This window comes from Pholcus phalangioides, unplaced genomic scaffold (assembly GCF_987345545.1).
Source record: "Pholcus phalangioides strain wild (caught in Gottingen) unplaced genomic scaffold, Ppha-v1.0 ptg000015l_1, whole genome shotgun sequence".
Taxonomy (NCBI): Eukaryota; Metazoa; Arthropoda; class Arachnida; order Araneae; family Pholcidae; genus Pholcus; species Pholcus phalangioides.
In genome coordinates this window covers 20,647,352-20,669,869 of record NW_028301608.1, presented here as the reverse complement: position 1 = coordinate 20,669,869, position 22,518 = coordinate 20,647,352, and the positions used below count along the sequence as shown (strand labels likewise).

The 22,518-nt window shown below is 37.0% G+C and overlaps 1 protein-coding gene across 3 annotated transcripts in view; it reads right to left on the bottom strand.

The window, feature by feature from the left end:
• Positions 1–10,339: 10,339 nt before the first annotated feature.
• Positions 10,340–22,518, bottom strand: part of LOC149075648 (BTB/POZ domain-containing protein 3-like) — a 96,525-nt gene continuing 84,346 nt past the window's right edge. For all 3 annotated transcript variants that reach the window (XM_089243130.1, XM_089243131.1, XM_089243129.1), the window contains exons 2-3: positions 15,088–15,650; positions 10,340–11,981 (exon numbers count right to left, since the gene is read on the bottom strand). In XM_089243130.1, coding sequence (XP_089099256.1) covers positions 11,120–11,981; positions 15,088–15,650 — 1,425 coding nt within the window. In that variant the 3' untranslated portion in view covers positions 10,340–11,119. The remainder of the gene's footprint in view (positions 11,982–15,087; positions 15,651–22,518) is intronic.

Sequence of the window (22,518 nt, the reverse complement as noted above, 5' to 3'; positions counted from 1 at the left end):
GAACCCCCCAAATTAACAAAATAAGAGCTGTGATTTGTAAAAAGTTATCTGGCGCAATTGAGAATGATGAAATAGTATTAGCCAAAAAAAAAACAATAATTCCTTCGAAAAGCGGGACATATGGTCAAAATTTCTTTTCGAGGAAAATCACTGAAAATATGGCTTTGAACGGATGAAAAGAGGATCATCCAAGATTTTTATCCTGGAGTCTTCCGGCTAGAAAAACCTTTTCAGTCTCCCATAAGGGCAGGCTCGGATCTATCGGTAGGGATAGGGTAATCGGGGTGAAGAGCGAAAGAAAACCCCAAGAAAAATGTGAATATGATAATATTGCATACAATAAATCCGAATTGAAAATTGACTTCCGACAAAAAAAACAGAAAAAACCGGGAATTTTTTTCAATAAAAAGTCGGGACGGAGGAAAAAAAAAACAAAAATTCATGACTGTCCCGGAAAATACGGGACAAAATGTAGGATGTATGGTCAACCTATTCACAACAATTTTAAAAATTACTTCTCCCAACAATGAGCTCTAGATCCGCCCCTGCACCAGGATCGGCTTTAGGGGCGGCACATGAGGTTTTGCTTCTGGGCGTCCTGGTGAGCTCGAGCGCCCATGTGCCAAGCGATTCCAACCGGCCAGTGAAAATTTTTGCGGTAGAAAATCAATAGACTGGTTACAGAGGTGATATTTTCGGCAGAAATCGGTACATTTGAATGTTTTAGAAGAAAAAAAAGTTTCAGGACTTCCACATCTTACATCGTTGAGGTTTTTATCACCCCATCACACATCCGTACTTTCAATATCATCTTCTCCATTTGGTGCACACAAATTTCCCGAAAACCACATTTTTCAGTTTTTAAATACTGTGAAATTTCCTGCGTCTAACTGTGTTAAAGTTTTGTTCTACCTTCTACTAAAAATATTTTTATATAAATTGCTGGCAGGCATCACAATATTTTTCACTAAAATACGTTTTTCTCAAAATTGAGTTTTTTGTTAGATAAGGAACATTTTTTCGAACATCATTCATTCAAATGTCTGGAAACAGTGGCGTCGGAGCCGGGGGTGCTGTGGGTGCTCGAGCACCCACGAAAATTTGTAAAACAGGTCCGAGCACCCACAGAATTGATTCAGAAATCGAAATTTCCTATATGGAACTCAAGACGAGCACCCACAGGTTCGAAATACTTCCGACGCCCCTGTCTGGAAACGTTTTGTGTCTCTCAACACTATGGTGTTACATGCTTTTACATGAGGATTTTTTATTAAAATTATATAAAAAACTTTCATGGTTACAAAATATGGGTAAGTTTTGGTGTGATTTTTGAAAAATTTGCATGTGTTAAAGTTAAAATTCAAGAAAAAGAAAATAGCCAACAATTAAAATCCTAAAAATTCGGGTTTGAAGTATGTAACACATTAGTGTTGAGAGACACACAGATTTTAAAAAGATTTGAATGAGTGGTGTTCGAAAAAATGTTCCCTATCTAACAAAAAACTTAGTTTTGAGAAAAACGCGTTTTAGAGAAAAACATTAGCATGTGTATAATGCCCACTATCAATTCATTTTAAAATATTTTAAAAATATTTTTAGTTCAGGTAGAACTAAATCTTTAAAACAGACGCAAAAAATTTCACAGTATTTAAAAACTGAAAAATTGGAAAATGTGTTTTTTTGGAAAATTTGCGTGCACCAACCCCCTTAAATACCATGACATTTTTTGCGTCTAACTGTTTTAAAGATTTTGTTCTACCTGAACTAAAAATATTTTTGAAATATTTTAGTATAAACTGCTGGCGGGCATTACACATGCTAATGTTTTTCACTAAAATGCGTTTTTTCTCAAAATTGAATTTTTTGTTAGATAAGGAAAATTTTTTTCGAACACCATTCATTCAAAAGGCTTGAAACTTTGTGTGTCACTCAAGGCCATGATGTTACATACTTTAACACGAGGATTTTTTTATTAAAATTATTTAAAAAATTTTTTATGGCAGAAAATATGGGGAAATTTTTGTGATTTTTGAAAAAGTTGCATGTTGTTGGAGTTAAAATTCGATTTAAAAAAAATAACCAACGATTAAAATCCTAAAAGCTTCGCCGGAGTTCCATTTTCTCTTGGGGGAGGACTCTTAATTTCCTCGACTGGTACCAGGTTTGCCTGTACCCTTTCCGTTTGCTTTGCAAATTGCATGAGCTTCTCGACCATTTTTGTTTTGAATCCCGATTTTTTTCAGGAGCACTGGAGCGACTGTGATTCTTGGTTATAGAATTCTTCGACTGCTTTTTGATGTTTCTCGTTAATCAGGGATCTGTTCATTTCGGCAATGTCCGGATTGGATCTCACGAAGCAGCATTCCGTTGTTATTCCGAGAAGTAGTGTCAGATGACATATTCCTGGGTCAGTTCTTTCCCTTCCTCAAGGGTTCGGTATTTAATTGAGAAGGCCTTCTTGTGTAGAGCTCTTGAAATATGACATCTTGTACACAGGATATGTGATTAACTGCTGATTTGTCATTTCTTGGGTGAGCCGAAATGTAGAATCCATAGGTGTTCTTTTAGTAGTCGATGTATTCAGCTAGCTCATCAGTACCATACTCAGGGCCAGCGAAGTGTTCAGCAAGCCAGATCCAGTTAGCATGACCATTGCATCCTCTCGTGATACCAACATACAGGAAGCTTTTTAGCGGTATTGATACTGTCTCCGTGAGATTATAATTAAGATTAAGCTATTATATAAGTTAAGGTCCGACGGGGTACGGACTGTGCTGTTGCGTTCCAAATAAGGCTGAACATTGAGAGTACGAAAAATGTGCGACCGTCCCCTTCAAGAGCTGGGGATTGTTTTCTCTTTGGGTGTGGACAGGACTGCACCCGCAGGACCAAGTTTCTGCGAGCACCGCAAAGCCGGGTTTGGCCGCAAAGTCACAATACTCGGATGAATACTGGAGAAATTTATTTTGTGTAAGTTATTATTACTATAAAATTCATTATAATCGAGTTCAATCACAGAGAAATTTGATGCAGTCAAGTATCTGAAGGTGTTAACAGGGCTTAAATAGGCCTTTACCGCGATATTTCTATTTGGCCGTTGAATAGGGGTGACCGAATATGAGAGATGACCGTTAAGAGGGGTACCACTGTATACTGATATTATTCATATAGCATTCCTTTGAAAGAGAGATAGAAGAAAATACATTCCTTTTTTTTAAACTTTTTTTTAACACAGCCGGCAAGTGAAGCACCTCAACGAAAGAAAATTCCACTGAAATGATAGAAAGAACTCATACTGTGTGTGTTCCGTATATGTCTCTTATTGGCAGACTTGTACTCAGTGTCGTCATAACGCATTGTCCTACTCGGGCCACAAATGTATAAGGGGCCTCGGGATAATGAAATTGGGTGCTATGATTTTCGGAAGAAAGCGTAGAAATTTACAAGCAGGTTCTTTCAGATCATAAGTGACCACAGACTACCATTTCGCCCAAGGGTCCATGCTGCCGTTAAGGCGACCCTGCCTGTACCTGTATGCTTACTGAATGCTTACACAATGGACTTTCCGTAACTTCCTACCGAGAAGTCCAAAAAAAATATATACGTATATATATTTGTGACATCTGCTATTGACTTGGAACACTAAATTCTGAATTTTTTATGCATATTTTGGCAATATGTGTTTGTCTGGTATTTTGGATGAATTCATATTGTAATTTATTATCTGAACTAAATTTGTAATTGTTATAGAGAAAGTTGATGCATTCAAATGTCATTGACATAATTATTTTTTTTTGTTCTGTTTGAAGCAGTTTCGGTTTCGAAAGTATTAGCGTAAAATTCATTGGCCTCGGTGTTTAGCGCCATCTATCTCTCAATATGAATACTGCTTTCTAATTTCATACGTATGAAGTTTTGTGATATTATACATATTTTTCCATTTTCTTTAGTTTTTAAAAATCCAAAATACCAATTTCTCAATAATTTAACAGATTATTTGATTATTTTGATAAGATATGCCCACTTATAGAATAATCGAATATAGTGAAATATCAGTTAATACGATGTGCGCGGACAATCAAAATTATGTTAAGAACCTTACTTTGACCGGGAAAACATTTTTTATACGTCTATACGTTTCAGGATCGGGAAATATTTCGGAATGAGAGAGAGATGAGAAGCCCAAATTACCTCTTTCCCATTTTACAAAAAGACTTTTATATCTCCGTTATCAGTAGAGAACAGGTTATATGCACTAACAAAGTGGCAAAATATGCTCTAAAAATATGCACTTAAAAATGCAAAATATGCGCTTAAAATACCAAAATAGGCATTAAACACCCCAGAATATGCACCAGAAGTCTTGAAAAAGTCAAAAATTCCGAAATATGTGAAAAAAGGAGAAAATTCCTTTCTTCATTTACTTTATTGTACAGGGCCGTCATAAAATAACTTTGCTAATAAACGAGCCCGTATCCACCGCAAATGTCAACGAATGCGAAATGAAATTCGAGATATAGGCGTTTCAAAACATGAGCTCGAAGATATGAAAAAAAACAAACAAAACCCGCTTGCTTTCGCGGCACGGCAACGGAATCTCGAAAAATTCAAATAGCAACACTCATTTTCATACATTGCAAAATTATCAGCGCAGTAATAAACGGCGTTGGAACGTACCCCTGTAGCACCATAATCGCCAGCGCAGGACGCAGACAAAGAAAGATCTCACCGATGGGTTAGTGCCCTAATCCCTCTGCGAGGGACTTCCTGCGGCACTAATGTAATCTGCATCAAAGCGCTTGAAGAGGCAAGCGCTTTGATTTGCATTGGCAGTTTCTACACACGTTTCTTTGTCCACATCAGTGATTCCCAACGTGGGCGTTAACGCCCCCGGGGGGGGGGCGGTAGAAGTTACGGGTATAACATAGGATCCTATGAGTTAGATTGCGTTTGGGGGCGATGGGAGAAAAAAATTTCTGAAGAAGGGGGCGATGGGACAAAAAAGGTTGAAGAACTATGGTCTACATTCTACATCATAGTTTTGCTGTTATCAAAGTCATTGTACAATGATAACTAATTTCAGAATTTGTTTCAATCGTGTATAGATCATAGTTTCCCAACCTTTTTGTCCCATCACCCCCTTCTTCATAATTTTTTTTCTCCCATCGCCCCCCAACGCAATCTAACCCATAGGATCTCATGCTATACCCGTAACTTCTACCGCCCCCTCCGGAACTTTCCATCTCCCCCAAGGGGGCGTTAATGCCCACGTTGGGAATCACTGCTCCACATCTACCATCGGCGTATATCATGCTAAAGGTACAATTTCAAACCCATTTCTGGTTTTATTTTTACTGCATTTAATTATTTATTATTTTTATTTTGCTGATCAACTTTGCATTGCACAAAAGTGAGTGTGTTGCTATTTGAATTTTTCGAAATTTTGTTGCTGCGACTAACCGCGAAAACTAGGCTTTTTTTCGTTCTTCTCTTCATTCTCTCATACTTTGAAACACCTATACTTTGAATTTCATTCGGGTATTTACGGCAGCAAAGAGCTCTAACATCGGAAAAGTTTATTGAGTTCTTATATCGGAGAAAGATGTAATTTTTTTTTTTCCATTGAGAAAATATATGCTCTCGTAACGAGGTTCAACTGTGATAAATTGCAATCATTAATTGCATGCCCATACTCTTATGCAAACAAAGGATAGATTTGTTTTTCTTTTCCTTGCAAAGAGGAGGGTTTGATAAAGCTGAGTTTGGACGTTATATTGGATTTAATGATCTCTGTAGGTCGTTATGTTGAATGAAAAATTACATGGGATGATTAGGGAAACATTTGAGAGATTTTAATGTCCCGGTCGCTATAATGGAACTGTCGAGTAACGCGTTGCCGTTTGTTATAATGAGCGTCGACTGTAATCTACAATACCAATTAATACCAAGATATGAAAAATGTATTCACCAGAAAATATATTTCTTTTGTTCTTCAAAAAGCTTAATGTGTATAATATATATGTTACGGTAAATGTAATAAATATCGGTTACTATGCATACTAACCAAGCGTCTTGCTAAAATTCACTAATTACACCCTTGTGTAATTGACGAATTTGATAAATATGAAAAAAACTCCGAGTCTTGTATTTGTGATGGATATAGGCAGATCCCCTATATAAATGGTAAAACATTTTGCAATCATATCCCGATATAATGATACAATACAATGCATGAATTATCATGTATAGTATACCATATAGTACGATTTATCATGCTCACCAATGACGCGACGGCGACGCTTGGATATTATGTATAATCGCCGGTAAAAACGATAATTTTTTTAGTTATTAAATTTACCAAAGATGCTTGGATACTATGCAATCGCCGGTAAAAGTGGTAAATTCAAGGAAATTCATCAAACTTACCAAAATTTTTGGCGATTATGCATTATTGGTTGCTATGTGCGTATTAAGCGGATTTATAACGTTTACCGCTACATATATATTACTAATTCAATAAGAAGCTCAATGAAACAAATTAGATTAAATTTCCTTTTGTCACAGCTTTATTAAAAAAGCAAAAACAAACAAAACAATCATCACAAATAATGAATTTAATTCCGTAAGAAATATTGAAATTAAAAAAAAAATGCGCTTATACATATTTTTTTTTGACACAAAAATGCTCATTTCAACCAAAATTCAATTTTTTCAAAAGAAATCAATTTGGACTAGATTACACAAAGAAAAAAACAAATGGCGGCGAAACAAACAAACGACGCTTGCAAATAAGTGAATAAAAAACAAAACAAAATATCATTTCCATGTACAGTGAAACCTCGTTATAACGATACATTACCATCAGGCGCAACTAAATTTATGATGTTGTTGGCATCTCTTTTGAATTGGCATTATTAGTACCTCCATCACGTTTATAACGTGTGATAACTTGGAACGTGTTCCCGCTTAGTAAGACTTATTTTCATGGTCCTAACTCTAAGTAGTTTTTACTAAGATTTAATGTTTAAAGAGTTTTTCCACTTACAACGTTTTTCAGTGGTGGGATTTGAAAAAAAAAACGTTATAAGCAGGATCCGCTGTAATTAGCTACATTCGCAGCAAAAATGCTAGTTGATTGATAAATTAGTCGAATCAGTCGTTTCACCTTGTGATGTAACTGAACTGCAAAATACTGAGCAATACTGTTTTGCACAACACAGAAAGTAGCTTCACGGCAATTTCATTGACAATTTTAAGCAGGGTGTGCACAACCATTTCAGTCCACGGGCCAGATACAAGGTATTCTTATCGCTCGCGAACCAGAAAGTGATATTATTTCTTTGAGGGTCACCATATGAATTCTTTTTTACATGACATACCCGTAGTTTTGGCCATCGCGCCGTATAAAATGTAATCATTCTGAGGCTGATCGTACTTCCCCGGGAAATTGGGATGCGAAATACAGAAAATCGAATAATTGTCACCAAACATAATGCTATTGGTAGGAAAAGTTGTCAATTATTGATAAAATCCCTATAATTACAAATGGCGAGAAACGAAGCATTGCTGAAAATAGTAGTGAAGTGAAATGATTGCAATAAAAAAAAACCTTTCACCATGAAAACACAAATGTGGGATGAACTTTCATATTCACAGCCATAATTATCATAATGTAATTCATAAACGTTTGGAAAATAGTTTTATAATCCTTGATTTCATAAAAGAATAATAATTTACATAAACCTTGTTGCAAATTCGGAAGAAATAGGATTCTTTGCGAAATAACCATGGCTGATAAAATTACGGGGGAAAACGGGAATGTTCTAGGAAATATTGCTCACATATATGTGTGTGGACATGATATTCATCTCACATATTTATCCAAACATACTCGTTTTTTTGGTGACTTTTAATATTTTAATCACGAGAGGACACTGATGCGAGATCTGTCATTGGTGTTTTATCAGCGTAGTTTGCATTGCATAGTTTGCACCGTATAGTTTAAATTTTTACTTACTTCCGACACGTTTTTTTTGGCTATCCTCCCATACGGATTCTGATTTTCCGTAATTTTAAGACGGAAATGTGGCCAGTTTCTTACTACCACTAGTTTCCGGAGCTGCAAAACCTATCATGGGCAACATTTGGTTGTGCACCTCTGCTTGCAATAAACATGCAGCGCAAAATACCAATCTTAATAGACTACCTCGAAAAAACAAAAACCACTAAGAAATTTAAAAATATACCGAAGATATGATTTTAAGCGAAATATAAAAAAAAAAAAATGTTGTAGAGGGATTTATCGTTGTATCGAGTATCGTTGTAGCGACGTTTCACTGTAATATCAATTAACACAACATTACGTAACTGTGTTTTATGCGCAAAAAGATTAACGACATAATTTCCGTGCTGAACATTAACTATTGACCTAAAAAAAAAAATCAACATTACAATGTTTCATGTCTATCATGAACTTTTGAAAGAGACATATTCCGTACCTATTGCAGAGATATCGAAATTAAAAAAAAAGGTTTTTAGTAACATTTTCAACATATTAACAAAAAAAAAGCTCTTGAAACAAACATATAAACAAAAGAAAAACTTTAAGACAATTTACAAACGAAAAAAAAATACCATCGATAATATCTAGCATAAAAGTTAGTTTATTAGATATTTTTATCAGGGAAAAGGCAGCCATTATTCAATAAAGCTCATAACACGATTTAGTATTTTAATTTTTTTAAACTAACCCTCTTTGGTCCCGTGTACATTTGAATATACATGGCGAATACATGGTCGAAAAACTCATTTTACGCACTAATTTATTTTTTTCAATTTTTTTTTTAGTATTTTATAAAGTACATCTTTTAGTGTTGTTTCGATACAAAATACGGCTATACACAGGCGTCCCTAGCTTTACGCGATTAATTGGTTCCGTAAAATAGTCGCGTAAAGTGAGTTGTATTTAACATGCGAAAGATAGAGACAGGATTTTCTTCAGAAGTATTAAAAGATTTGCAAAAGAGCATTTTTCTAAATGAATTAATTTTTCAATGTTATGAATAAATCCCGTGAGTTTAGTCAATATGAATGAATTAAATTGATACTTTTTCTGTCTTCACTACTTCAGATTGATTCTATTTGTAGTGCGAGTGTAGATGTTTTCTTTTCTGAAGAGCTTGGCATGATTAGGCTGATAACTCTTTTTAATGGAACAATCGGCTGACAAGCAGCATTTTTCGTCTCCTTATAAAAACTTTAGTACAAAAAGCCAGAAAATTCCGCATCTTTTTTTCGCAAATATGAAATCTCTAGTTTCACCGGAACCGATTTTTTCGATTAAATTTCTTCTCATGACAGTAAATTTTCAATAACAACAACTATTTACGTCCGTTTCTTGTAATTTTTTATTCAGCATGTTTTCACGGGCATGAACCGTAGAGGGTTAAAATGATTTCTTCGACAGTTAAATTTCTTTAAGTTCACGCTCAATATTAATTTTCTATATAAAGGCAGCAATATTTTATATGTACATGATTCTGTTCCCTCAATCAGAATCTTTACGTAAATTTCATTACATAGCACCGAATTTACCATATGAAAAATTTTGTTATTCTAGAAAAAATTTAGCATTTATAAAATTCTTAAAAAATTTAGACAAAAAAAATTTACCGGGAATTTTTTTCGTATTCTAAATTGGAAAAATAGTTATCAAGTTAAAATGATCTAATTTTATTCTTATTTTCTCAATTTTGATGTTATTGAAATTACATTTTTTTTCTCCTCAACTCCTTGGAGAGTGCGGGCCACATCACTGGTTTGAAAATGTGCCACGAGCCTCTGAACTGATCTGAAAGTATTTCGCGGGCCACTGGTGTGACTTTGAAATGCACCTCGGGTCATTCAAGTGTCATTAAGTTGAATTTCATAGGTCACTTGAGTGGTTTGGTGATTGGTGAGGGTCACAATCGAATAAAATGCATATTTCATGATTTTTGATTTCTTATAAATTTTTATATAGCAATATGATCAATTTTAAAACGAGAACCAGGATCATCTTTCACATGGGAGCTACCTTCGTTGTAATTTAATACCATTTTAACCACAGGCCCGTTGGAATCCTCCACAGTGAAAAGGCACATGTCCTGTAATCAATGTTTAACCAAACGATACTTGTATGAATAATGAGTTAGTTAATTTTTTCAACGTTGGCTTGAGGTTTCATGTTTCAACCGATTACTCCAAGGAAAGGATCACATTTGTCCCGCGGGACATCGGTTGAGCATGTATGCTCTACGTCAATATAAAGAATTGTGATTAGTAAATATTTTTTTTTTTTGCCCCTTTAGTTGTGTGCAGCATTTCAAGGCAGTGGTTCTCAAACTTCCGTCACCCACGGCTCGCTTGCTCATTTCATGGTTCATCTGCGGCTTCTCAGAGTAGTGTGGTAATATTTCCATTTTTCAAAAAAACCAGTTCAAAGCATAAATAGGCACACAAATCAATATTTCCAGCTCGCCGCGATGCCTCTGACAAAGGTTGGCGATACCCCTATTTCCCTAGGAGCTGCGACGCACACTTTAAGAAACACTGTGTGTTGTGTGGTTTAGGAGAAAGATTCTGTAAGAATTCTTAGAAATTCAGCGAGAACCTTCTTCATAATTCTTCAGTTAGAATCGACGATAAAAAAAATAAGCTATTTGCAATTAGGAACAGTTTACGGACACGCAAAGCCATGTGTTCACCCGCAAAACTCCGAGGCGCAAAAACCGGTTTTGGGTAGCGGCAAAATCACAAAATTGACCATTAAAATCGTCCAAATTGTGCTAGCCGCACCTCAAAATCGGTTTCCGCACTGCAGGAGTTTTGCGTGTGTGGGCCCGGCTTAAGACAGACAAGTCACGTCTTCAGTGTACACTGTATACAATATGATATAATCGACAATCTTCAGCCTGTGGACACAAAATGCGAACTTTATGGGTCTGCGGGTAGTTTTCTGTCGATGAAATAGCGTCCGATATAATAAGGATAAAGATAATTTTTCCCTCGTATATTTTGGCAGAAACGACACGATCCACATTAATCATAGCAATGAAAGAACAGGAAAAGGGTAGTTTTTTCAGTCCAACATATGAATAACACAAATGACGAGATCTCCGACACCGTTGAGAAGTTTTTTTGACATAGACTTTTTCTTGCGTTCGACGCTGTTGTTGGACTTGTTCAAAGATCCGGTCGGGGTCGTCGAGGCATTGGTACCGGTGGAAAGTCTGTCTGACGTAGGCGAAGTTATAGAGAGGAAATTGCTCGGGCTGTGTCTCCTCTCGGCCATTTTACAGCCGAGGAAATGAACTGGCAAAGCAGCGTTCGACTTGGACGTTATCCGCGACAGCAAGACGTCCTTGTCTTCCTTGGAGAATATTCCCTGAGCGACTGGTCCGCGAAGGAACTCTTCCTGGGTCATCAGGAGGTATCGGACGAGGAACAGGGCTTTGCCGAGAAGCAGGCACTTGTTTTCCGGCGTCAGCTCCCGCCTCTGCCTCTTGCAGGCGCTACAAGCCCACCTCATGGCAGCTTCGAAAACCACGGACTCGGACGAGACGCCGAGAGTGTCCCTCTTGATGATCTCGACGACGATCTCGTGTTCAAGAGTCTCGAACTCCTCGCTTCCGAGGACTTCGTCGGCGTGGCGATCGACCAGTTGGAAACATTGAAAGAGCAGTTCGTTCTGCATGTTGTCGTTGTGGCTGTGGCATTCGACGAGGGGGCTGCCGCATTTCGACGCCGAGCCCCTCTGGTGATCGATGCAGGGCTGGAGAAGGTAGCTTATCACTTTGAGGACATCCGGAGGTGTCAGGTGGCTGGAGATATAGGACAGGCATTGAGACGTCAAATCGGGTAAATGGTATGTTTCTGCTGGATCCAGAAGGAGCAAGGAAGATTCTATCGATGACAGAGACACCTGGTGGGTATATATGTATCTGCAAAAGAGACAACAATTTATGTCAATGTTTTGAAGATATAGATTGGTATGGGACTTATATTCTCTCTCACATTACAAAATAAAAAATGTTTACTATTTTGATTCCTAGCTTTACATGTGTTTAGTGGTGCAGATATTTCATTTATATTTAGAACCTGTCGGCATGAAAGGTGCTGACACTGATGTCAAGATCAGAAAAATACATGTACTAAAAATGATTTTAGTGATAGTTACGATGGTGGTTGTCAGGGCCATATAATAAAGACTGTCTCATGATGCGCCGGATTCGGTACCGGCTGACGTCATAGCTCTGACAGAAATGGTTAATTGCTTCGGCTACCCTGGTATTTTAAGGTAGTGCTTTATTTAAAAAGCATTGGTGGACATCACCTACCTGATTCGAGACCATGCCCCGAGCCAAGGCAGCAAAAGCAACTTCAAAAATATGAAACAGCCCTTACTATACAGAATGACCCTGAACTCATAGGTCAAACTTTAATACCTGCACAAGCATTTTTTGTATAGCAATATGGGGTCGTAAATGAAAAGTGTTGGCGGAAAAACACGAAATGCTAAGGAAATGACAAAAAATAATTTACATCATTGTGTGAAAGTCTTGCTAAGAATGGTTTGGTACAAAATTAAATGCTGAGACGGCCTGTATTGATGTGGCAGGCACATTTGAGCACTTACTGTAATTATTAATATAAACAAAAAACTTTTTCAACATTTCGTGTTTTTCCGCCAACACTTTTCATTTCCGACACCACATTGCTATACAAAAAACGCTTCTTTATGTGTATTTTACCTTCCCTTAAAGTTTGGCTCAGAGTTCAGGGACAGCATAGCCCTACATGGTTGTGGTTAGTTTTATGAAGATATAGGAGAACTCAAAAATTAATATTCAGCACAAAGTTTCGTGCAATCGATGTGCCGACTGTAAACATACTTGTCCCAAGTACTACAAAAAGGGTCACAACACTAGGTCTACATAAATAATCTATTGTCTGTTGGCACATGGCAACCGTCATTCATTTTTCAAGGATTTTTTAGTTTATGTTATTTTTAAAATAATCTTTTATCTTTTTTTATTTTAATATATAAAGTAGCACAAATAATTATTCAATATCAATTTATGTGTATCTCCACTTTCCTTCTTGTTTGTGTAATCGGTATTGCGTAATGTTATCCATCATTTGTTAAGCATTTTGTTACTGTTATCAATCATCTGTATTTATTACATGATTTCTTCATAGTTATGAAGAAAAATATTTAACTCATTTAACTCATGAAAAGATATTTACTCATTTTGCAAATGAGTAAATATTGAATTATGAGCTCATATTGCTCATATTCCCACGGTTCATTGTATGAAAAAGATTTAATATTTTAGGGACAATGTGTAACAGAAACTCTTTTTAAATAATGTTTTATTGACTCATGGCACTTGATAAATATTCCTATATCGAGTATATGTTCTATTGCTTTTCATGGTTAGCCTTATATTATTTGCTGCTACGAATTTTATAATTCTATATATATAGATTTGCCTTTTATGTGTGACATTCTGTTATACTGTTGTTAGAGTTAGTACTTGTTATTAGTGATGTAATTTTATTGTAAATACAAATTTAATCCTTGTATATTGATATCATATGCCCTGCCCTAAGCACAAATTACATATATTATTATTGAATAAATCTATGCATAAAGATAAGGTGTTTTGTTTCGTATTTTTATTCTATACGTGTTCCTTGATACACTTCCATTGTAGTCTTTTGTTATTTTCACACGTATCAAACATTTCTCTAATATAGTTTTGCTTTGTTTTTTTAATAATTGTTAAAATATCCATGAGACGTCTGTATTTATTTCGATGCTCATCCAAAATAATTTTTACACATCTTTCACACCCTCTAAGTCACTGTTTTCATCTCCTCGCTCACCAGGTTATTATTTTGTCACTCACATACCTGAACGCTGTTCTTTGTCACTCATATGCTTGCGCACTCTCTATGTTATCCCAGGATTACACTAAAAAAGTATACGATACTTGTATTGGTTACATTTTTCCAAGTTTTATGAGTGAACTTTTACAAAACTTTTATAGTTTAATACCGGCCTTAGTCATGCAAGTGTTCTGGATTTTTTTTTTCAAATGACACTATCTCGTTAAAGTTCAAAACAAAGAACAGCTTTGCGTGTATCATTAACAAGAAAGTTTTCTTCTTAGAAAGCTCCCCTTATTCCAGGATTTGTAAGGGTTCCGTGGCGTTTGATTACAACACCTGCTCGAAACCTATGCTTTAGAGTAGTGGTTTTCAACCGGTAATCCGACATCACATAAATTACATGTTTACAGGTATTCAAAGTGAAACACCCTCTGGTGGCGACATGTGCAACTAATGTTTTCCCCCTGAAACAAATTCCCATTACTTTATGAAGTCCTCCACGAAATTTCACACTTTTCTGATGACTGGTTTCGCCTGTAGGTAACTTTAAAAACTATTTATGGACGCCCTGTATGTATGTAGATCGATTGGAAGGTTATTCCAGAACATGACTTGGCCCTTTACCTGAGGGCCCTGTGTCCCGCTTCCTACAATATTTACCTTGCATGAGCAGACCTGCTTTTTCTAAACGGGAATGATCTACCTATATCATTCTCCACATGGTATATTCAAATTAAAGGGTTCAGTGGAGGTTAACTGCACATTACAGCCCTAAATTCCACGGAACTCGGGGAAAGTGCCCGTTAATGGAATGTGTCCACCAATTGGGAAATGTCCGTTATGGGAAGCCATACAAGGGCCTGGTGACTAGTTTCGCACAGGGCCTCGCGTCTTGGGATACGCCAAGATACTGGGAAGGGGGGACAAGTGATAACACAAGCGTTTTTTTAACACGTTAACTGTTTGGCCCACCAGTAAAGAAAAAAAAAATTTCCCTCCTAGGCCATGACTTTTTTTTGCTTTTTTGTCAATGACCGCCTCCCGTCACGCTGCTCTATGAACTTTGTTCAAAAGGTTCACCAGTTAAAATTTCTTATAAACTGGCCATACTGTGATAACAGATAAGAAAAACGGTATCGCATGAAAACTAACCTTAGCATTTGCTCAAAGATCTTGGGTTGAACGTTCGTAAGTCTCAAAACTATCGGTGGTTTGAAATCGGTCTGGCTTTGTGAGGGGTCTTCTTCATCTCCTGGACAGCCGTCGCTGTTAGACATCTTCGTGGAAGATTTCATGAGGGCCTGAAGGGTAGCACTCATTTTACCGATGATGAAAGAATGCGCCGGGAATCGCCAAACCTCCCTCTCGCCTCCCACGATGAATGCCATGTCCGACTGGTCTTCGCTGTTGTAGAAGATTTCTCCTGGGCTCGGGGCGGACGGTGGTACACGCTGCTCGATCTGCTGAGCAGGCGGCAGGGCCGGAGTATGGAGGATCTGCTGGTCTTGGACAGTGGTGCTGACTACTTGCGCTGTGTCACCTGCAGGGACAGAGCCGTAGGGCACACCATTCCATTGCATAGGAGGCAATAGGATAGTGGGCCTCTGTCTCGTTGGCGTTGGCGATGGATTGAAGCGCTTCTGCCCTTTGCCCTTGCTGTCTTTTCGACGCCATGTTTGGGCCGAATCCGGTTTCTTCACTTTGTTCGGGAAGCACTGAAAGAAAAGAGGGCCCTTGGTTATTTTTTCTTGATTCATGTTTCGTATGTATCATTCAACACTTTAAAATCTTGAGTTGTGTGTATACAGTATTACATACAATATACGCATAAATATTCACGGATAGCTTCGAAATCTATTCCTCTAATTTTAAGGAAATTAAGGTGATATACAGGGTAGTGTACATAATTGAAGTGTCCCTGTTCTTAATCAGAAAGCTATGAAACTTTTTGAATGTCTTAATGCAACAATATTAAAGATATCGGGAGCGAAAAAAATCAGTGCCGACATCCACCACTATAGGGTTCCCAGTAAAATCTGTATGATCATTTAGGTGATCAAAGCTCGAAAATTTCCCTACTTTGCTGATCAAAGCTTCTGAAGAAAGAAATGCAATTGTGGTTAACTTTCAGAGCGTTTTTTCAAGTTTCCGTTTTTTCCACCACAGCATTTTTCTCTGACTTTTATCTAACATTTGAATGTTTCCCTGAATTTAGCCGAATATCTTTTTTTTTCTCCGACTTTCCAGGTCGCTAGCAACCCTGCACTAGAGTGCCTATTCTAAAGAGAGTTTTGGACTGCTTTTTTTTCAGCCAGGTACATTAAGGAATTTCTGGATATTATGCTGGGGTTGTACTTGGAAAAAGAAATCATCTGGTTTCTGCCAGGAATCGAACCCATGTCCTCTTACAAACCGGACACAAGAGCGCTTCCATATACACCACTGGAGACACGACCCTCTGCCTTCCTTATTTCACGCACTGTAGTATGAGGTGCTTGAGTAGAGACACTACTAGCACCCGTTTCCCATGCACTGCAGCGCCTCACACCTCAGTGCGTGACTTTTCTTTTCGAGTTCATCTCAGCATAATATCCGGAAAAAGTCTAATTCCTTGAAAGGGAATCTCTATGCAATCTATAGTGCACATGCCGATTTGTTTTGCAAAGATGTAGCCGAATTGCTCGACATTCATGGTAAGATATCTAAACATCTAAAGCAGAACCATTCACATTCTAATTTCTTCACTACTAAATATCATATTAAGTTTAAAAAAATGCACGTGCACTGCTGGTGAAACGTTTGCGAACATGGCGATTCCGCACCAAAAGCTATGCTGAGTTTTTCTTTAAAGGAGTTTCACAAATTTTCCCCATCCTTTCATTAGGACGTTTATAAAGTTTCATAATCTTGTAATGAATGTTAGGGCTGTGGGCAGCATTAGAACATGGGCTGCTTCAATTGTTTCAATTAATCTTTTAAATTTGTTATCAATATATCAGAGGCGTAAGCAGAATCGACATCTGCGGGGTAAGGGGGGGGGGGTTCAAGAAAAATGCATTTTGAATCAAAAGAATTCGATTAAGGGGGATATATTAAGGAATTTTCTTTCGGTGTTTTGAAATGAAAAAAAAATATTAGAAATTACTTTTTCTTCTCTGATTGTCTTGGCGGAAGGACCCGAGAAAAGCACTGTTATAAAATCATGGAATTTTACAGTGGTGTGGGCGGAAAAATCATGCACTTCTCCCCCTCCCCCAAAACTCGAGTTATGGTCCTGAGATCAGATTAGGATTTTCGTTATTTAGGATTCCCATAGAATTTTTCACGATTCTAAATTCACGCAGCAGCAGGGCCACTGATTTTTTTCGAATTCCCAGTTCTTGAAGAATCAAAGATGAAGATGAAAGACAAACATTGTGTACAGTGATGGTAATTTCATCGAAAAAATTTTCCTTTCGAGTAAGTTTTTCCCCACGAATTCAGAACTAACGTGCTGCTATCTTTCAGTAAAGATACCTAAGCAAGTATTTAGCACTAAAAAAAGCAAATAAAAAGAAATTGAAAAAAAAAACAAGGCCGGTTTTATTGATCGGAATAGTGACGCCGTCTATTGGAAACTGAGATTAGTGACGTCACTGAGGGTGGGTGTGCAGGCGTCTTTTGTCAGTTTAAGAATGATAACTAGAGCCCGGATTACATGCACTAAAAAAGTGGCAAAATATGCTCTAAAAATATGCAAATATGCGCTTAAAAATGCAAAAATATGCACTTAAAATGCAAAAATATGCACTTAAAAATGCAAAAATATGCACTTAAAATACAAAATGTGCTCTGAAAATTCCAAAATATGCTCTGAAAAATGCATCTTTTGTATTTCTTAATGCATATGTATTTTTCATTTGCAAAAAATATCCCCTCATATATATTTATATACCGCATATGCAAATAACTGCTACATATTTTTTATTCAGGCATTAATTTTCAGTTTGGTGTAGCTGTCCAATAACGAAAATATCAGTAACAAAAGAATTTCGACACTATTTCTAAAAAAAAATTAACACTTTGACATACCCCTAGAATAGCCTTACAATAAAACGGTTAATATTCGTAAAATACTTTATAAATATGCATTAATTCACTAAATTTCACCTGCGGAGAAAAAAACCGATGTTATGAAAATTTTATGAACAATATTTATTTGAAAAGTTATAAAAAAAAATTGAGTGAGCTTAAATAAACCTTCAAAAATATGCACTTATACTGAAAATTCTTTGATTTTATGCATTAATGCTAAAAAAGGCCAAAATATGCACATATGCATTTGCGTATAATCCGTACTCTAATGATAACCCATCTGATAACCCATATTGCTATCGATATCAAGATCGAGTAGTATGTCATTATTTTTTAAAAGATGCTGCCATCTAGTGTGATTTATAGCAAACGATAAACCATTCAATGAAAGCAGAAATAGAGGTCAGTATTTTCTAATATGAAAAAAAAAATAAATAAAATAAATGAAAAATGATAAAAATAAAAAAAATTAAATAAATTTATGAATCTCAAATAGATTATCGGTTATTAAAAATAATAAATAAAATTTTTGAATAAATAATAATCATCAAAATTTAATGTGTATAAGTTCCATAACTGTGTCTAAATTGCAGGAATAGAAGTAAAATTGAGTCCTGCTCTAACGAATAGCGAAAACCTCGATTTAATGAACGCTGTTCTAATCCCTTAGATATGTTTACATAGAAACAATGTCTGAAACCTGAAATTCCTTAACACCGAAATTTTGTCACAACGAAGTGTTATCTCCGGTCCCGGAGTTCGTTATAATGGGATTCGACTGTACTACTCTGTATTGCCCTGAGTTAGCGTTAATACCAGAAGCAAAATAAATAAAAAACCACCAATTTCCACATTGCTTCTTTCATGGATACTGAAAAATAAATGTAAATCGCACATTCAGAAGCGTTCTTTCCTATTTTACGGTGTGACAGAGTAATAATAATACATTTTCCACGCTTACTGCACAATCGCGAGCCTCGCAATAAAAGTGTACACAAACAAATTTAAAAGTTCTGGTAAAAGTCATTTCAGATTAAGATTATTTACGAACTGGTCAAGTACACAAAAAACACGCGCAAGTGTGATAGCCTCCATGAGTCGCAAAAAAGTTTCTGCCACGTATACGATTAGGTCGTAAAGAAAATTAACTGTTTACCATAAAAACTTTGACATTTTTAGTGGAGTTTCGGTTGTTCAGTATTTTTCTGAAGCGACGCATTCCGAGGGTAAATACACGTTGGCCCGTTTTACACAATAGAAGGGTATTTATTAACTTTGTATATCCAGAAATAAATTTCTTTTTTCACGACTCCAGCTTTGTACCTCCGTTGTACTGATAAGTCCGTCCCTAGAGGTCTTGCTTTCATGTCCACCACGTTTGCAAGGCCGATAAAAAATAGAATAGGAGGACTAACGAGACTTTTTTTGGACAGCCTCTCTGACCCCACACTGTACTACTCGAACAATCAATGTATTGTACAATGGGGGAGTTAAAGGAATCAAAATAGCCGTTTGTGTTGCAGCTGAACACACAGATAACGCCTTTTTCTTCGCTCTACGTGGATTATAATTCTTGTCGCAAATCAATATTCTTCTATATATTCTATATATATATATATATCATGCATGGAATATATATATTGGATAGCTATATTGAATATATGTATATACATTGGATAGCCCTAATTCATGTACAGTGTTTGTAAATATCTATGAACTCATATATTTTTGAGGATTTCATTTAAAATCAGGAAGAGGCGCCGACATAAAGGAAACATTGGGCGTGCTGAAAGTCGCTGGTCGTCCCGTATGAAACATTTATTTTATATGTTCAAGGGTCTTGAGCACCTGTCCCCAGAGGCGGATTCGAGGTTTTGCCTCGCTTCACTCATTGTATATAGTTTCGTTTTCTTGACATTCATTTTTCGAATTTGGCCATCATGGGATATAGCCCACTTACCCCCCCCCCCCAACCCATACAAATATGCACTGACGCAACTCCTCGCTCCCTAAGTGACTCCCATGCTTGCACACTCTTTTGGTCACTCACTGATCCGGCCCCTCACTCTATGTGTCGCTTTTTCAATGACTCACTAACCTGTCACCTCGCTCTTTATAACCTTGTATATTTGTATGAGCTCATAATGGACTTTGTTCTCAATATATGTATTGTACATACATATTGTCGTGGCGCCTCAATTTATCGCGGCACAAATTCGTCGCAGTGCCAATTCGTCACGGTACAAGTTTGTCGTAGTGTCAATTCGTCGCGATACAAATTTGTCGCAGTGTCAATTCGTCGCAATACAAATTTGTAGCAGTGTCAATTCGTCGCGGTACAAGTTTGTCGCAGTGTCAATTCGTCGCGGTACAACATTCGTCGCGGCCGCTGTGGTGGTCGAGTGGTTATAGTGACGGACTCGCGATGCGAGGATCCGGGTTCGAACCCCACAGTGGTGGTCGGCTGAAGTTGGTTTTCTGTGGTTCCCAACTTCAAGGCGCAAATGCGAGCCGATCTCCCTGTTAAGAAGTCTCGCCACAGAGAGCAACAGTCCTACAACGATAAATCATTCAATCTTAACACTTCACTCATAGTTAGAAAAAAAAAACTGTTGGCAGATGGCAGCACTACACATAACAAACATTACACAGAAACAAACTTTGCGTCAGGTTGCACTACACGTACACGCACATTCCCGCATGTACCGATTCGTTGGGGGGTTCCGTGGGGGGGTGGGTGCATTTGGGGTGTAGCAGTAGTAGGTAGGGCCTCCAAAAAATGGCTCGGGGATCCATGATGTTCTTAAGTCAGCCGCCTCGTTGGACAGTTTGCCTGTTGTGGCGTTGTATTTGTATTGTATTCGTAACAAATTTGTCGCAGCTCCAATTCGTCGCGATACAAATTCGTCGCAGCTCCACTTCGTAGCTGTACAAGTTTGCCGCCGTGTCAATTCGTCGTGACGTCAATTTATATATTACAGCGCAGAATCAATTCGTCGAACCGTCGATTCTTCACTGTACATGTTCCACGCGACCTTGTATGTAGGTTTTTGTCTGACACGTGAAATAAAAACATGAACAAAAGTGTACACACAGTTAACTAAAAATAATTCATTTCTGTCAATGTATAAAGGTCATCAAAATAAAAATTACAATATCAATTACATTTAAAAATTTAACTGCATATAAAAGTTTAATTATATTTGAAAATTTCAGTTATAAAAATTTGAAATGTTAAATAATTGATTTTTGCTGTGAAAAAATTTCAATATCACGTGGAAAAATTTCGGTTCGCATGATATTCCCCAAATTACAGTGAGCCTATCTTTAATGGTAAATTTCTATCTGCCCCATGGGCTAGAGAGCTTCTCCCCACCCCCCTTCGAAAGTCACCAACATTTACCATTACAGTATCTCCATGAGAACCTGAAATATTTAATTAATTAATAATTCAATTAAATTAATATTTAATTTTCACCGTATAACCCGCACTTCCCGCTTTTGTTGGGATTTTTATTTCTCACAGCGAAGGGAGTTGAGCGCAGATCAAGGGTGGAAATGTACAGTGCTTATGAATGACGATTCGATGAAGTTTTCATAATGCCCACAGGATGAGCACCGACAAAGGCAATGTAATCACCAATGAGAAAGATGACTAAGGGTAAGTCCCATAATATAACCTATAATCATATATATAACCATTAATATAACCATTAATCTTATGTTTATAATCAGTCGCATAGCTTTGGCTAGCTTGTTTGAATATTTTCACATAGTTTTCATTAGCGTCTAAGCTTTTGGTACTGGGGGGGGGGGCTGAAAATCGTTATTCATTCCGTTTATCAGGGACTCAAACCTGTACTCATGCGGCGAAATGGTGCATTGCATTGTATATTCATGAGTTATTGGAGTTGGGGGGGGGGGGGTTTCAAATGGCATCAGCCCCCAGTTCTGGTGGCTATGGTCGGAGTGTTTAAATATTATTTCGATGTGATAATACAAAGTGATTTGAAATGTACACTGCATTGCAAAAAAATAATTTGAAAATAATACTTTTCGCAGCTGTTACACATAAAACTTAGATACATTGTCATAAAAAATAAGATATATTCTCTGCATGGATACATTTAATAGTGAATTACGGAAATCGTGCTGGAGGGGGGGGGGCACATTGCATTCCCCAACTTCCTCGCTGAAAGAAAAGGAAATCCCTGCAGAAAGCGGGAAGCGCGGCCTATACGATGGAAACTAAATTTTCAAAATTTATTTGATCCCAATTTATTATTTGGGTCAGCTCCCAACGCCCCTCACTGGGAGAAATGGAAATCCCGACAGAAATGCAACTTATATGGTAAAAATTAAATTTTAAAAATTTATTGGATCCCAATTTATTATCTTGGTGTACGTTCCAATGTCCCTCGATGACTTCAATGAATACTTTCCTTCATTTGTTAAAAATTAAAACAGAGATGGGAAAGGGGAACATTTCCAATAAATGAGAAAAAAAAA